The following is an 18,638-nucleotide window of genomic DNA, read 5'->3' on the forward strand; positions in this document are numbered from 1 at the left end:
CTGAGAAAACACGTGAAAATTATACAGTGACTTTGAAACAGCTCTTTGAAAATTCCAAAGAGCTGTTTAGCAGAACAAATGGAACAGCAGAAAATGAATGTTGTACATACTAACGGAAATTGTGATGTAAAAATTCAAGCAAAACAAAAATACAAGTTTGAAATAATAAAAAAAAAAACACAAAGAAATTCATTTGAAAATCCTGCAATGAAAATCATCCTGACTATATTTCTTTATATACTTCTGCCACACCGGACCTAGCCTTTGATTGCTGTTATTAGGGAAAAGGCTTAGTTGAATTGCGAAACGAAATGCTGCAACTAAAGCTTACTTATTTTTCTCAATAACAAGGTCAAATGGGAGTTGCTGGTTAAAAAGACTTTTCGTATTTTCATTTGCTGGTTTTTCCTGGAAAAATTAAATTTTGAAGAACAATTTTGGTTTAAATGTCTGGAAGTGGTAGATCAAGAATTTTGTTTAAAACTCAGTGGACTCAGTATCTTTACATCCTGTTTTTTTTTAGGAAAATCTGACCATAATACAAAAAAATGTTCGAGTTAGCCCAAATTGTGAAGAACAAAATGCAGAAAATACAATAGAAATTTCAGAAATAAAAAGTTTAAAACTTTTTCAACCAACCAACAACTTGCTCAAAATACAAACTCTGCAATACTATAATTAACAAAGTGATCATGTTGTACATTCGTCCAAAATGTTAAAACCTATGTAGCATAAGTGGCTAGTTACTAGGCTCAGGAACATAAACCATTGACATAAACCAAAGACTTGCTTCACAACCATAGCAATTATTTAGAACTTTAATTTGCATTTTTTTAAAAAAGGAATTCAAGAGATTTGTACAATCAAAAAAAGTGCAATTTATAGTGCTAATTAAAAAGCTACCTTTTTATAAGGACTTTCGTATCTTGGCCGGAATTGATAACTTCTATGCTGTTGCTGCTGCTGCCAATTTGCATGGGGTGTCGATTGGTTTAAATGTTGCTGTTGATACGCAGGTGGTGCAAATTGAAAGGATGAGTTGAACTGGTTTTGCGGTGAATTTCTTGGTGAATAACTTCCACTGTTATTAAATGAGCCACCCCTTCTTCCAGGAGAATTATACCTCTGCATAATTTTTTTCTACAAAAATAATATGTTGATTTATCAAGATATTTCAAACATGATCAAATTTTTGCAGTATTTATTTTTGCAGCTGAGGATAAAGGAAGTCAACAGAATTGTCATTTTAGTGTCATAGCTTGACAAATCTCAATCAGTTTTTAAGATTTTACCATTATTTTACATGAATATTAATATTTAGTTTCCTTGATAAATTATTACAGCAATTGGATGATGGAATATTTCCACATAAATAGTTAAGGACAAATTCATAAATATCAGACACTGATTTGGACATTGCAAAAAGCAAAAGTTCCTCATAATTTGTTTATAAATCCGCCTAGGTTGCTAAAATTTTCAGGGATGCTGCTATGCTTGTTCTTTAAATGCTAAGTTGGTCAAAATACCAAAAAAACTGTTGTGGGACATGATTTTGATAAAAAAGTAACATTGTTAGTAATTTATCATTTCTTTGGTTATCCTTGTGTTATCAATCTCCTTATTCTATTTAAAGCACTCCTTGTTTGTTTATGAAAAAAAATTTCAAGACACAAATTTATCAGAGTATTTTAACAATATACTGATAAATTTTTAACAAACGAAAATGTCATAATGATACTCATTTTTCAATTAGATAAATGTCCTGTATTTTGTAAAGAACATTAAAATCATATGAAGTCTTATATATGTAATAATGCCTAAAAACAATTTTAGGGGTAATAAAATGATAAAATCTTAACAATTTACATAACCAAACTCTACTTTATTATTGCCTTTTTAAGTTTTTTAGACTGTTATGTTAGACTCATTGAGTATTGAGAGTATAAATGATTACTGCCACATATGGTTGAAAATGTTTACTATATATGTTTACCATACTATGTTTACTATGTATGAATGAATTGGATAGGATTTGATAACAAAATTACTAGAAGTGGAGTATTTACAAAGAAAAATATCCCACTTCAGATTTGTTAAGAAATTATCACATTTTTTCTCTACATAGGATTCAGTAGTGTTCCAGTTAACTGTATATTCATATAAAATTATTACAAAAAAATAGTTATCTGTCTCTTTTTGTTTTGGTGTCACAAGCTGATAAAACCTAACAATTTTGTAGCTTTAGAGTGTTTATCAATTTCAAAATTCTGCACTTGTTAATTTTTTATCAATTTATTGTTCCTGAAACAAACGTTAATAACTATGTTAATATTGGCTGTTATGAAAACAGGGATTTCATATTCAGGAACTTCTGGCTATAACGCTTAAAATCAAATTCGTTTTTTAACTTATTCTTTATAAACATTTTCTGGTAAACTTAAAACAACTTATACCAATGTCCAAAAATCATCAAAATATGGTCTGATATTTATAAACTTGTCCTTAAACTTTCAAGAATTATTCTCTTATTTCATATGAAATCAACTTGTTTCTTTGCAGGAGGTAAGCTTTAAGTCCTTAACCATACTTGGTCCAGGGTTTTTCGAACATATCTGCTTAAAATTCAAATACTTTAGTTCTAGAATGAATTTTAACATTCTGTTTGAAGTTTTTAAAAGCCTCATAAAGTTATTTAACATATATTCCCGTTTTTGGATATATCGCATGGAAGATTGCCAAAAATTGCCGTTCTTTTTTTGTTTTTTTGGGTAAAATCTGAAGAGATCGCGTTAATCACGTGTCCAAAACATGGAAAATGATTCTACTTGATAAAACAAAGTTGTGTTGTAAGTTTCAAGTTCTAAGGATAATCCTAACAAGAGTTATTATATTTTCCCTATTATAAGTTTCATAGAGATTTATATATATATATAGGGTTTTTTTTAAAAAAGCAAAACTCACCAGCCTCAATTTATGTAATTTTGAACAAGATAATAATATATATTTTTACCAACAATCTACAGTTATGAGTATACAAATATATAAAGCCTAGAAATATTAATTTATTGGATATACAGCAACAACATGGTGGACCAACGGTTCACCACAGGTTAATTGCAGTTGCTGAAGTAAGTATTTATACCTTGTTGAAGGGCTTGGCTTTGATTGCCATCTTTGTTGGCACTTAAATACTGAATTCAAGTGCCAACAAAGATGGCTACTAGCATCATTGAAGGATATATTTTAGAAGCCCAATGCTTTTCCAAATCTAGAATGGTAGACTAGTGAAAAGGGTGGTCACAGGGCATGAACACTAGGGTGCCCCTTATCCCAGGCCCTCAAGGTAACTAACCAATACTGTTGTAGATGCAGGCCCCTAAGATTGCCTTGCCTGCCCATAAAAAGGGAGCCGCTAATGTCAACTAGTTTCCTTCATCACATTTTGCTAAGACGTCGGGCTTCCCTCGTCAGCCAAATGGGATGAAGATGCTTTAGTTTTCCTAACAAATGAGTTGTGCTTCCATGAGATACGCCATAGCAGGTAGTAGGCATTTCCATGAGATTTGCTGAGGTGTGGGCGATTCCATGAGATTCGCTGAGATGTAGGCAATTGTCAAGCGAGTTGCTAAGATGTAGGCAATTTCCAAGCGAGTTGCTGAGATGTAGGCAATTTCCAAGCAAGATTTGCTAATAGGGTTGTATTTCCACGAGATACACAGACGTTTCCACGAGATACGTCTTACTAAGTGTAAGGATGGAGACACATGCATCTGGTTTGGGAGCCCCTGATACCAAACCTGATATCCCCCCTTTCCCTAAACTTAAGTGTAGTTATGGCATGAAACAAGAGAAATATACATCAACATTATCTGTCATTGTTGTTGTTTAATTTTATGTTGTTGCTTCAAAACCATAGCAATTAAACTAACTTTATTATACAACACTGTTTTTTAACTTATGGGAGGAGATGAACACAAAACAAAAATTGAATTACCAACATGAAAACAGCATTACTAACCTATGGAACTACCCAAATCACCCAGAACCAGCCAAAATCACCAAAAATCACGCAAAACCAACCCAAACAGCTAAGAAAAACTTGGCAGGGCCAACTAAAGTGAAAAAATAACTGCTGGTCACATAAGCATGTATGATTGATTTTCAAGGCTGTTTTCGTTGTCTGATTCTTAGTTCGTCGCCTTTTTCGACTGCTACTGTTTATCTAGCCAGCTAGCTAGCCCTAGCTAACGACAGTTCCGTTAAACAATTAGGACTTACATTCTTTTAAATAGCTTCTTAGAGATTTAAAGCTATCCTTTTACATGGAGTCTGTCGATCAGGAGTACCTGATCGTATTCAATTTATTTGAGAAAGAAAAGGTAAAGCTTTGTGTGTGTTTTTGAGCCCCCATGTAAGTAAACACATAGTAATTCAAACTAAAACGGAGAGAGTATGTATTCTGTAAAACAGGAACTTTTTGGGGTCGGAGACATCTTGTTCTGCGCGGATTATGAACGCTGTGCGGATTATTTATGTTGCAGCTTGCCCCGTTTATAAACAGGGCAGAAAATACATAATCGGGGCAACATAATCAGGACAGGCCGGCTTATGTACGTCAGTTAAAAATATTATTTGATGCTTATAGAACGAACATAATCAGCAAAGGCCGGTTGATGTAGGACAGTCTAATATCAATTGTTACTTAAAAAACGAACATAATCGGGGCCGGCCGGCTATGTGCGACACTTTACATGTCCGGCTTTTATATCATTCGTCATCACTTGACAAGCAAATAGTCTGTCCTGGTGGCAAAGTTGTTGTTGTTCTCAAATAAAACGAAATTTCGTGGAAACTGAATTTTGGGATACGCAAGTTCAAAAACTGTTCATCAAACTTAATTTCTGCAAAACGAAAAATTTAGTCATCCCAAGAGCTTAATTTCCGCGAAAAATAAAAATATGCTATCCCTATCCGCAAAATCTAGTTACGTAAAATTTAGTTACTTCAAAGTATATTGTGTGAAGTTCCAAATCTATTGCCATGAGCTCCTTGTCAGCATCAAGGTCGTTGACAACTCACAATGTTGTTTTATCTTGCAGAAACAAATTACGTCGAGACTTTTGTTCCTTTGCTATGCCAAAAGTTTGAAGAAAATGCCAATCACAGGCTGCTTTTCCACCACCCTCGTCCCCAGGGTTTTTTGAATTTTTGATATGAAAGATGACGTCGAAAAATACCCTGGCATCGTTAACCGGATTTTGAAAAATGATTGGCTTTCACATTTTCGCATATTTATGATGATTTTTTTACCTTAGTCAGCACTTTTTCAGGTTAATAATAATGGTGCATGAAGCCGTGATCAATCAGTTTTGTAAGCAAAACTTTATAAAGCCAGCAAAATTTATGAAAAACGTTTTGGTGTTACTTTGTTAGATTTACTAAAATATAACTAACTTAGTCCTGGTGCTGCGTTGTACATTAAGAAAGAATAGTAGACTGCTGTATAATAAAAGAACAACCCTGTTTTCTTATCACTATGCTTTAGAGCGTTTTTGTACCTCTAGCTAAGCTATCTAACTAAAACGAGCTTGTTAATATGCTTAGCACGTAGTTAGGTGATGAAAAACCTTCTGCAGACGTGCTGATAACAGCTATGTATTTTAGCTTGGTACTTTGTTTACATTAAGCAATTACATAGCTCAACTTTTTCAATGCTTGCAATTTATGATAGAATAAAAGACTTTATTCCTGTATAAAATGCCGTAGCAACATATTTGTCTGAAATCAGATGCACAAGAATAAGTCCTACAAATATGTATATTTCTGGGGACCCAATTTGCAAAACGTCCGTGAAGGGGAAATCAAGTGTATCTGAGAAAGTTAATTTCAATAATACCTTAGCCGTATTCATGCAGGGGAAGGCAAAATCAACCCACTCCCCCCTACAAGCTCAGAAAGACACTGTATATATGTTATATAATTGGCCCATTTGAACTGACATTTGATGAGTTTCTTAGCTTTGTGTGGCATAGATGATTTGCCAATGTTTACAAAAATTGCTAGTTTTTCGGTTATAAGTCATACCATTCATAGTTTATTCCAATCTTGTTCCCAGCGCTAGTTGTCTCTTTTTTTATGGGGACGGCGAGCCAAGTGAGGGCGTGTCAAGAAATAACTTTTAAAACCAGCAAGTTTCCACAGTAACAGCAAATTTCTTTTAAATTTTAGTGGATAAACTACCGCGGATCGACAATTTAAAAAGTTTGTACTTAATAAACTTTCCCGAATGGCCATTTTTGAAAGTTTCACGAGACAAAGTTTCGCGAAAAAGGCCAAAAAACGCGAAATGCGCGAAAGTTTCTCTCGCGAAAGTTTCTCCGAATAAAGTATTTATCACTTTAAGAAAATTTTTCATAGAACGAAATAGACCCTAACTGGCCGGGGACCAGGGTCTTCTTCGCTCTGTCCCCGATTATCAAAAAAGCGAATCATAATCCGGTCACTACGACATAACAGGGCCAAAAACACATAATCGGGCCGTCCTCTTTACAAATAGGCCGTTTTCGCAATCTGGTCAGAACAATCTCAGTGTTCTGCCCAATCTTAGGACGCTGCCCAATCTTTGGACATAAAGTTGCCCAGTCTTAAGACTGGCCGGGCAGTCTTAAGACTGGGCAGGGCGTCACAAGATTGGGCAAAAGACCATGTTAGGCCCATCTTTGGCGCTGTTTAAATTTTAAGGAAGGGATGCACCACACGAGCTGTGTTTTTTGCGACTCCCAACAAACATTCTCAGGCACATTAAAACATCTTGTTTTGGGTACTGTTGAATTGACCCCGCCTGTTTTTGGACACAGTAGAGTGAAAATCGTAGCTAGGTAGCTGGTAGAGCATGTGTTATACATTTAGCATTTACATACAGCTTGTAATAGTGGCTAAATTTTAAAAATAAAATATTTATATTTATGAAGTATCAGAAAAGTCGTATTCAACCATATTATTAGTTAGCTAGACGTTAATTTCATTGGATGAGATGTTTAGTCAGCTAGCGAGCTGTAGCCAGCTAGCTAATATCATAGTCTATAGAAGAAAAACTTTATAGACTATGCTAAAATGGTTGAGTAGTTTCAATTTTATATACATAAAATACATGGTATATATAAATTTTTGGCTTTTGATTTTCCAAGAAAAGTTTCAATTTAAAGTTCCTATTAAGAGGTAAATTCTAAAAATTTTATTGTTCTGTTTGTCTTCCACAATTGTTCTAAAGATTGGGCATGTACGTCCATAGATTGGGCAGTCCAGTCTTAAGACTGGCCACCCATTTGTCACTGTCGGAAGATTGGCCTGGCCAGTCTTAAGACGGGGCGCGTTCCAAGATTGGGCAGAACATCAGCATTTAGCAAATGTTGCATTCTTCCTTAGATACAATATTGCCATCTCGCTTATTCTAAATGCTTTTGTTATTCTTTGTAAATACTTTTTGAAGAAACAAGGCTGGATAAACATTGACCGTGATTTCTACCCATGCATCTTTGTATTTATCATTAGTTAGCTAGCTAAACATTTTTATTATGCCTTGAAGTAATTTTTATTTTATGTGGTTATCCTCAGTAATTTCTAAAGGTATGTCCTTTTCAATTGTTTCCAGCAGAAGGGATCACAAGAGTGTTTAAAGCTCCCATTTTAAGCTAGCTGTGTAGTGTGTGCACCATATCCATATTACATAAAACGAGTATGCCCATTCCAATTTCTTACTAACTTTATTGTTTTGACTACACCATCACCATCTACACCTTCTTTTAAGATAACTAAGCGATCAATATAGAAAGGGATGCAGAGTAAGGGACAAGGTCCCGAAGGATAGCAAGCGTAGAATTGCAGGTAGCACTTTTAGTTGATGTGTTCCATTATGTCCAATTAAGCGTTTTTATCTTAGCAGACACAATAAGGGCAAAAAAAGCACAAAACAGCAAGTCAAACTTGAAAAGAAATTAAGAAGACAAGGTGAGGGGTAGGAAAGGCATGACAGGCAACAATACCAAAGTAGCTTAACTGCCTCTGTTCATACTTTGAGACTTGTGTTCTTATAAAGGAAGTTTTAAAAAAATGTAGGTATGACACAACGAAAGTGCCTATGTTTTCCCTGTATATATACATTTATATACCTTCTTTTTTATTTTCTGTAAAAGAACAACATTTCTGATTGTTTCAAAATCAAAGACCATGTAATGCATTTTTTACCTTATTTTATTATCAAGAAAAAGCAGTGCATATGGCGTATTATGTTTAAAGGGCATTTGTTTATCAGATCATGCGTAAAAAGAAAACTTTCTTTTTTTAATGAAAATTGAAATAAAATCGTTATGAACCTGAATTCACATCTCTACCAAAAACTTCATACAAAAGTAGACCATTAAAAAATGTTAAATCTGTGCTGCTTTGTGTTTTTCATTGATCAAAAATGTGTAGCCCAAGGTAGGTAGGTATAGCGTTCTCTGGCGTTCCTTCATTGAAAGTTTATTTCTTACTTTAGTTACTAAACTTCTTGTGATAGGAAATACAATTGTAATAAACGATGCTGTATATATTTACATTCAGTGCTGTTTCTTAAGCATTTATTGTTGTCCTTCTTAGCTAGCTAATACATTTCAAACAAATTTTCACAGTAAAAAAGTCAGGAAAGTCAAACCACAACAAATAGTTGCCTGTTATGTTTTGTTTTGTTCGAAACTTCATTCCTGGACCTTTTTCCCTGTTTTGTGTTGCTAATTTTGGAGATCTCCTCTACAATCTGTCAAAAATATTTTCAGAAATGATATTATCACTGCACTTACTACTTTGTTCCAGATCTTTTACCATTGTTATTCAACTGCCTACACAAGAAGCGGCAGCAGCTTCAGTTTAACTGTCATAAGTCCAAACAAATAAAAGTTGGTATTTATTTATTTATTTATTTGACGAATGTTTTACAAGGATAGCCATTTCAAACATTATAAAGTCTGTTATCAACATGGGTCCTTGAAATAAATAGGATAAAAAATATTAGTAACAATAAAACAAGAAAGTGTAAACGTATACAATAAAAAACGGTCAATATATATAAAAAATATAACTTCAGAAAACACACAGACAAAAAGGCTAAAAATCAAAATACCACACTAGAAAAAATGAGCTCATCAAGACAAAAAACAAAAAACAAACAAAAAGCCATAAAAGACTAAAGTGTATTGTAAATATGTGCTTCAGTGTAACAGAAAGCTCCACAAGCATATTCCAAACGAAGATTAGGTAATTTCAAGCTATTTCTGTTTTTACGTGTGTTTCTTGTGTGCTTTGTTTTTGTTAAGTAATTTTTAAAATTTTCACACACATCGTTGTCCAAGCAAAGGCCAATGAAATTACAAGCTTGCATTTCTATCATGTTGACAGTGTCAATATGATAGATTTGATTGATTTCCAATAATTGAAGTTGCTCGTCTATGTAAAGACAAATCTGCAATATGCTAATACTGGTTGAATCATTGTTTGAAAAGTTGCCCATGCAGCTTTTCTGTAATCAGTGGTTGAATGCCACATAGTAAACGTAATTTACCAGAAGCTTTTTGATACGTTAAATCAAAGTTGCTGCACAAATTTAATGATGGTTCGATAAGACACCAAGATATTTATATGTGGATGTTACCCTCACAGTTTGGTAGCCATAGGTTACGCTTAATGAGCTGTTTTGTTTAGAGAGGTTATTTTTTGAGCCAAATAGCATTGCTTTAGTTTTTCCTGCTCCGAGATTTAAAATTAATTTATTTTCCAAACACCATGCAAGTATATACACAATTCATGTCGGAAGAAAGACGGGTTGCTATGATCTCTAAGTCCTTACCAGCAACAAATAAAGCAGTATCATCTGCATATTTGACTACTTCAGAGTGTTTCACTATGGTACAAAAATTATTGAAAAACATATTAAGTAGAAGTGGGCCCAAAATTGACCATTGTGGTACTCCACTCTTGACTGGATATTCATCAGACAAAGAATTCTTGTATTAAACTTGCTGAAATCTACTAAAAAAACGTCTCCAACAATTCCAAAACTAGTTAATTTTGACAGTAGTTTACCATGACTTATCATGTCAAATGTTTTTGTGAGGTCTAAAAATGCGGCACCGACCATTTTGCCATCGTTAACTTTCAATTTCACTGTGTTGATAGAGATTGTTGCAGCAAGTTCAGTTGAGCGACATTTCGACTTCTGAATGTTTTTATTCTTTCGAACGTCTACCGTCTGAATTGTTATTTTGTGTAGTTGATACTTTCATTGAGAGTAAGCGATTTAATTCCATGAAACATTTAAATTTTCTTCCAGCATTCCATCAAACATAGGTACAAATTGTTTGATTGGTTTGTGGCCTTAATAGTCAATTGTTCTGAATTCTAAAAAGTGTTTTTTGGTGGTTTTGATACTTTCTAAATATTATTTTAAAAAGTCAGAATTTTCGTGATATTTAAAGTATTAATTAAGTTTTGTCAATTTAGGTAAAAGTTAGGTTGTATGAGCCTGCCAGAAGTGTTATGTTATACATTAGTGAGACATGGGGAGGAAGATCTTGACCGTTTAGAAAGGAATGATATAAGAATGGTTAGGTGGATGTGACGCCAGTCTTAGAGACAGAGAGAGTACAGATGAGGTAAGAAGGAGGCTAAGTATCCGTAGCATTAAAGATGTTATCTAGATAAGAAGATTAAGTTGTTTGAGACACGAAAGAATGGAGGATGATAATGGGGCAAGAAAGTGTAGACTTATAGTCCCTGGGGCGAAGCCCGAGGTAGAACGAGAAAGACTTGGTAGGAGGCAATAAGGACAGACTTGATGCAGAGGAATTTGAGTTTGGATCAAGACAGTCTAGATTAGATGGGGAGAGGGTTGTTAATATACCCTGTGAAACCCATCATACCATGGAAAACGGAAATTGGGTCGAGAATGATGATGGTGATGGTGATGATGTAAAAACCTAAAATTATAGAATTCGGAGTGATTTTTTGGGTATATATTAGTTATGGCACTCCAAAGTCACATTAATATCTATTAATATAACAAGCACTAACCTAACTAAGATAAATCTACTAATGAGATTTTGGAATGCCTGAATATCTACATTATTGTCTTCTTTGTAAGATAACTCGAGTTATCTTAAGAAAACAGTTTGTAAGAAAAATATTGTAAGATTTCTTGATCGTGGTAACATTAACGGCTTTTCAACCTTTGATGTTAGAGCTATCTAAAGTTATCTTAAGTTACGGGAAAGCTGGAGAGTACTCAAAATACGCGAAACAAAAAAGCGTTTTAAACTTTAGCAGCCGGTAAATACGGAATATTGCCCAACTTGGTTAATTTCTTGGAGATTTATCGATTAATTAAATATGTCCGAACCCTAACAACCAACCTTAGTAGCAAGCACGTGCAACACAACACAAAAGCAGTTACAAGTAGTAAAAGTACTGCTTGTGTTGCTTGTTAGTTATTTTCAAAAATATGCCTTCCTTTTTCAAATGCTTTAAGGAAAATTTCCCACACCTGACCTATTATTTCGACACGCGATTTATATTCCAATGGGTTTGGTTCTTTAAATTACTGTTTCAGACGAACAACCTTTTTTGCCGCTCACTCTCGCCTGTATGTTTTTACTTAATGTTTTCCACAATTGGCTTATCATAATATTGTTGAGTTGTTTGTATATACTGTTTTAATGTTTTTGTCTATCTATATATCTTGTTTTCTATTCGTTTGTACGCCTAAATGACCGCTTTCGGCAACGGACTAATTTGTACGTCAGAGTTAACTTATCTTATTTTTACTTGTTTGTTTTTTGCCAGACCTTTATCCTAACCAAATGAATTTTGAGACACAAGTAGAATGACTATTTTGAAAATTAGTGCATTACAAAATTTCGGAAAAAATGTTACTGAAATATGTGCTGTAATTGTTATTTGTTGCTTAATTTAAGTTTGCTTAATTTATTTTTCTTAATTTATTTTATTTTATTTTAATTTATTTCTAAATTTATCTTAATTTGCTTAATTTAAGTTTGAAACGAAGATAATGTTATCTTCAGAAACACCCCATTAGCAAAATATCGTAAAATTGTATTAGTAACACCTCTAATCTCGAAATAACTACAAACTAAAGATATAATTATCACAGTAATATGTAATCTCAAGATAACTCGAGTTCTTACAATCAAGACATTGATGTGAATATTCACGCATTCCAAAATCACATCCATAGAGCTATCTAAGATAGCACTTGTTATCTTAAAGTAACTGTATTAATGTGAATTTTGGACTGCAATAATTTGTAACATTCTACCTTCCTATAATAGGCGTTGTAAAAACTCCCAAAAAAAACTCGCAAATGACTTACGAATGATGGAAACCATAATTGTCAAAAATTGTTGTTTTTAAGGGATTTCGTAAATCGTAAAATTACTTTACTCTTACGCGAGGATATTTTGGACAACGCTCAAAGATTATTATCCACATTGTCTTAAACCCCTAATTTCTAATGATAATCTGCGAAATATGTGAATATTGTCGTAATGATGTATGTTTCAATCCCCAAAACTGCTCATCGCCTAGACAGCAGGTACGCCACCAAATAAGCCAAAGTCAGGTTTGAAAGTGATAACACAAGTCAACTTTGCTAAAATAAATGCACACGAAAATGTCAGTTCTGATCTATTCGTAGAAATACCTTTCGTGTAGCTAAATGTAAGTATATCGACTAATAAAAAGAAATCCACGAAATATTTAGTCTACGTGCTCTGTATAAATCTGACAAATCATTGTGTATTGTTGCTATTGTATGTATTTTTTTTCCTTTAAGATAACAAACAACAAAATGCTCTGTTACTAACGTTTAGTGCTTCTGCACGAAGTAAAATGTTGGACAACGAAAGTAAGTCATCAGATGGAGAAGGAACTTTTCTCACTTCGTTAAATGCAGATGATCTTATGCTAATACAAAATGCATTCCTGAAAGCATCGAAATTAACTGACGAAGAGTACATGTCAAGAGGGAAATTCTGTAAGATTTTAGAGTCGACGTTATTAAAAGGTAGCACTGAAGACTATTCGGATTTATTTGATTTAATTGATATCTCCAGAGAAGGACAAATTAGTTGGGATAGGTTTTCAAATCATCTTTTGTTAGAGTTTTATGAAAGAGATGACAGGATAAAAGCTACACAGATACCACAATGGCAAGATCTTAAACCAATACCAACGCCTCACAAAGGCTTTATATGCAGGATTATGTTATCATCTCCGAATAGGTATTGTACTGTTAGCAAAGATGGTTTACTCTGTATGATGAATGAAAAGTTTAAATTAAAAAGGACCTGTCAGGTGCATACAAATCCTGAAGTAATACGCTCGAAAGATTTGTGGATTACAGATGCAATGTTAATGTCAAATGTAAATAAAGTTGTATTCTCTACAACTAGTAGGGAACTATGGATCTATGATTTGTCAAGTAAGACAGACTTTGTGTGCCAGTATAAAATATACGGATTGAAATCCATCCCTCTTTGTGTAAACTATTGGACTAATCGTAATAATCAAAGACAGTCCATATTAGCATTTGGTGACACCAATGGCGAAATTCATATATTATTTTTCAGTGTGGCAAACGGTATTTTGTTTGATAGACCGTTAAAGTCTGACAATAACCCGGATTCATGTTTTCCAATGCAACTGAAGGAATTCATTGCAGGTATACATCCCTCTGTTTCCTATCTCTCATACCATATCCATACCGCCTGGGTTCGGCAGGTTCGATATGCTTCGTTGTTAGATTGTTTTATATCTTGTTCAACAAACGCTACGGATTCGATTGTTTTAGCATGGTTAGGTAAAGCTAGGAAAGGCGTCAGATTGACAAAGGTTAAAATACCTTTAGGTGTGAATTGTTTTGATTATCAAGAAAAGTTAAATCTTATTGCTACAGCAGGTATTGATAATCGCATATGTTTGTGGAACCCGTACGTTGTATCCAAGCCTGTGGGAGTGTTGCGTGGACACATGCAAAGTATCGTCGGCGTTCAGTTTCATCATTCCAAGCAACAGTTGATAAGTTTATCAAAGGATAAAGTTTTACGAGTTTGGGATGTTAATATGCAGCTTTGTTTGCAGAGACTGACTGGTGTTTTTCCGAAAGGTCCTGATGTTAACATATTTATGTTTTTCGATCATGAGCGATTGAATTTGTTGACATCGTTTAACCATACTTTGGTATTGTTGAAAATGAAAACAGGAGTCAGAGATCGTATTGTAAGTCACGAGGCTGCTGTTACAGATGTTGTTTATAATAGCAAATTTGATCAAGTTGTTAGCGTGTGTGAGAGGTCTTCTATCAATATATGGATTTTAAACACGGGGCAGAAAATAAAGCATTTCCTAAGCGCACATGATGATGCGGAGATTACTGCTGTTGCAGTTGATCAATCGCAGACTCGCATACTAACTGCCGGAACAGACGGTATAATAAAGATCTGGGATATTAACGGACATTGTCATCACGATCTGATCGTTGAGAATGGTAGTCCTTGTGAGATTGGTGAAATTCTTTGTTTGAACAGAATGGTACTAGCATTTGGTTGGAGCAAGGAGGTTTGTTGCTTCCCAACAAGTGAAATGAAATCGTATGAATTATATCCGATTAATTGGAAAGGAAAGAATCAACACTGCGATGATATATTAGTAGCAGATTTTCAAGAACCAAGACATCTAGTTACAGGGAGCTATGATGGCGATATAGTGTTTTGGAATACCAACACTCAAAATTCAACCAAGAAAATAAGCGAGCAGCGAAAACGGACCAAAAGTAGATTACTGCCACCTTTGACGTCATCTTCTGATAAACAACGTCCTTTTTCACGATTGAGTCGTACCGCGAGTAGAAATCGACAACGAGTTGCTCGTGCAACTTCGATAAATAAGTTACCGGAAGAGAATTTTCCAGATTCATCTAGCGCTGTAACAGCGATAAACTTCTTAAAAAAGAGAAACAGTCTAGAACCATACACAGCCGATTTGTGTTCATGTCATCTGGATGGGCATGTTCGTTTTTGGAACAGTTCGACATGTGAAAAAATAAACGAATTCAAAGCTTTTAATTATTTTGGCGCTGTAGTTTCTTCCATTGATTCTAATAATATTTATTTAGGCACAGGAGATGAATCTGGAATGTGCAAAATTTGGAACATTGATAACTACGCTATCAACAAACAGGCGGATTTTAGTTATTCCACCGCTGTAAGTGTTTTTAGTGCGCCTTTGTTAGCTACATCTTTCAAACCACACATTGACGCCATAACGAGAATTGCATTTGTTGAAAAGAAAGATGATTTACTGATCTTGACAGCATCCTGTGATTGCTCTGTAGCCTTGCATCATTTTGACCAACTCATTGGCATTTTTGGACAAAAAACACATTGGAATTTAAATGATATGCTATTGGACCCTTCAGTGATTCATACAGACGCTGAAGAAATGCTAGTTGACGAAAGTGATCTCGGTAATGAACACGAGGTTGAGAATCTTTTACCCACCGTTGAAGGAGATATTTCTGAATCAATCCAAAAACCTGTACATGATCTGACACCATTGACTGAAACAGCTAGTGTCTCGCAGACATACACACCAGTAGAAGACGTACATAGCGAAGCATGGGATAGGACTATTCTAGGTAAAACATATCAGGAAGTGCGAAATACGAAACGAAATCGAAAGCAACCTTACGAGCTAGAGACAATCTCTACATCTGTTTCTAATGATAAACAAACACGGTCATATCGTTGTTTGGAAACAAAGGAAATAAATGCTGTTTGCTCATTTGAAAAACCAGACTTTGTTACACATCCAGAAAAGTATTTTCTAGGCAGTCAAGACGAAGTGTCGACATCGAATGATCTATTACCGCCCACTGTTGAAATGCTGACTTTACGCCATGATGAGAAAAGTATATTTCCTAAGTACATCCTGGATATGGAGTCAAAAATGAAGGCCGCCCATAAATTAATTGGTTCCAGACAGACGGTTTTTTCTCGCTTGTCAGAATCTGTCAGTCGAGCTGGTCAAAGCAGATCGAATTATATGTTTGCTAAAACATCTTTAAAAAGTAATCGATGGAAAAACATAATAGAAGATGGTACTTCGGTTTCTTCTTCGAGTGTCACTGAATCATAAGTGAAGATGACGTAATAGAGCATTTTTAACGAAGATTCGGGGAGCAGGGTGTCTTAAAAAGTAATATTTGTGTTCATTGAGAAATTTGTTTATACACGTTTTTTTATTACAAGAAAGATGCATTTGGGCTTAGGCTCAATGTTTCTTATTTTTTGCGAGAAATAAGCCTCGAATGATTCTTATTTGTTTCTTATTCTCAATTGTTTCAAAAACATGCTTTTTCGATAAACAAACATACTTCCTACCTGAGAAAAATCGATGCAAATGTTTTCCTGTGAGTTTTCTTTCACCATAAAAATGTGCATACAACCTCCGCTGATTTTTTTTCACTGTTTGCTATGCTGGTAGAAGAGTGTGCAGATGATAGAAATATTTATGATTTGTTTGACTTTTAGAGCTTTCTGTTCAGTTTTTGGTTCTTGAAGAAGAATATGTCCTAGAAAAAAATTGTTTCTTGCCTTCCTGAGCCCGCCCATGTTTCTTAGATGTTTCTTAGTTCTTTGCCAATTTGAGCCTATGTTTCTTGTATGCATGTTTCTTGTAAAAGTCACCCTAAAGGAGAGTCGAACAAAAAACTTTTTTGCGGGAGCCACAAAGAAACTTTTTAATTCCCAAATCTACTAAAATATGCTATAACGACATATAATAACTATGCTTCATAACTAAATATTCATATTCCTTACAAGCAACATTTTTACAAAGTTTTTATAGCGCAAAAGATGTTTTAGATGGGCTTACCAATACCGTAAATCACGGATCAGGCGCCCGGGGCGTTTACTTAAAAATTTCATCTTGACAGGGGGCGCTTAATTGGCAACGGCGGTTAATTTAGCAGAGGCGCTTATTAATTTTTTTTAGAAAAGCAGATTTTGTAAACTTCATTCTCATAATTTTTATAAATACAAAATTGAAATACAAACAAAAAAGAAAAAATACAATAGTAGTAATGTATCTTTTATGTCTATATACGGTGTTTTTCATACCGATCCAAATAAGGGCCCTCTTTTCCCTTAGGGGAGGGGCGCTTACTTACAAATTTTTCCCTAACACCAGGGCGCTTATTCGACCGCGGCGCTTAATCTGTCATTTGCGGTAAACATAGAAAACAAGGTTAAGTAAGTTCAGTAATAAAAAATTTTCGTCGTGTTATATTTATATAATAGCAATTTTTGTATTTTAATCTTTAACTTTTTTCTAATTTATTATTTTTGATAAAAAGGTGCTATCATCACATTATAGAGAAACATCTAATATTTTTTTCTGAATATAGCCACGAGTTTGACAAATGTGTAAATATACTGACCTATAAAATAACTCAGGATTCAAGGGTGAATGTAAAAACTGGTATTTTGTAACAAACGCCTATTAACAGGTGTTCTGGGTAAAATGTGCGTAAAAGTGTAAGGTAAAAATGCGCCTTTTTTAAACAAACGGCTTTAAGTACCCCTTTGATATAAAAACAGCACATGTTTCTTGTTTAAAGACATTTTTTAATTGGTCTAATGCGGTTTTACGGGACATTCCAGACCAGCGAATCTGGTCTTTGATATTAATCCATATTGATATTGATCGTAAATAAAAATAAAGCCTCCATATTCCGCGTTCAATATTCTGTGAAATTTCTCCGGTCTGTTTATTAATAAATTTGGCGCCATCTCATTATAAAGGTGAATTTCCATAGATCAGATATTTGTGCCTGAGCACAAAATGTGACTGCGATTTTATCGCTCGTGTGACTTCCATTAAGTTCATATGCCATTTTGTTTTTAAATGCCGCAAGCGATGTCTGTAAAGGGTGATGCATTCATTTTATTTTCAAGGCATCTGATTGGTATCACTCAAAAGTTTCCTCACAATTTTGAATTCATTCAATTTTGCGAGGGAGCTTTTTTCTATCGCTTGATTACAAAAATCTCCAAACCACCGGCGATTAAATCGCAGCGACGCATTTACCAAAAATAGCTACATCGATCTGGTAGTCAAATTCGATCGAGTTTCAAAGTTGATTGCATTCTACTTTTTCGTAGATCGATTGAAATTTACCTAATGAGATCATTGAGTGATACCCACGTGATGTAAACAAATCGATTAAAAAATAAACATTCAATGAGAAGCGGGAAAATGTAAAAAATCACATTTTAACAAGCGAAAATTTAATTGCATATTTGATACAGCAACAGAAATACAATATTCAACATTATTACCTGACTAATACAAAAAACGGGTTAGTATGAAAAATCCGATGATTTAATTGGTCTTTGTATGCAGCCATACTAACCGGTTTTGGAAGCCATTATTAACATTGTAACATAAAAACGTAAGGAAATAAAAAACATTTTTATAGCACACAAAAGATATAAAAGTGGCTCACTTGAAACCATCTCTTTGTTTCAATT

The 18,638-nt window shown here is 34.2% G+C and overlaps 2 protein-coding genes across 5 annotated transcripts in view; one reads left to right on the forward strand and one right to left on the reverse strand.

Moving 5' to 3' along the window:
• LOC130622681 (M-phase-specific PLK1-interacting protein-like) overlaps positions 1-4,517 on the reverse strand; it is a 23,102-nt gene extending 18,585 nt beyond the window's left edge. Inside the window, exons 1-3 of one of the 4 annotated variants that reach the window (XM_057438169.1) lie at positions 4,279-4,514; positions 3,143-4,112; positions 904-1,140 (exon numbers count right to left, since the gene is read on the reverse strand). In XM_057438169.1, the coding sequence (XP_057294152.1) occupies positions 904-1,140; positions 3,143-3,172 (267 nt within the window). In that variant the 5' untranslated portion in view covers positions 3,173-4,112; positions 4,279-4,514. Of the gene's footprint in view, positions 1-903; positions 1,141-3,142 lie in introns of all 4 variants that reach the window. The other 3 variants (XM_057438172.1, XM_057438170.1, XM_057438171.1) reach the window with 3 other exon arrangements.
• Positions 4,518-7,429: 2,912 nt separating this feature from the next.
• On the forward strand, positions 7,430-17,489 carry LOC130622675 (WD repeat-containing protein 49-like). Its single transcript, XM_057438164.1, has 2 exons — positions 7,430-7,626; positions 12,881-17,489. Exons 1-2 carry the CDS (start codon positions 7,599-7,601, stop codon positions 16,240-16,242), a joined length of 3,390 nt encoding a protein of 1,129 aa, XP_057294147.1. The 5' UTR covers positions 7,430-7,598; the 3' UTR covers positions 16,243-17,489.
• Positions 17,490-18,638: the final 1,149 nt, after the last annotated feature.

Source organism: Hydractinia symbiolongicarpus, chromosome 12 (assembly GCF_029227915.1).
Source record: "Hydractinia symbiolongicarpus strain clone_291-10 chromosome 12, HSymV2.1, whole genome shotgun sequence".
Classification (NCBI taxonomy): Eukaryota; Metazoa; Cnidaria; class Hydrozoa; order Anthoathecata; family Hydractiniidae; genus Hydractinia; species Hydractinia symbiolongicarpus.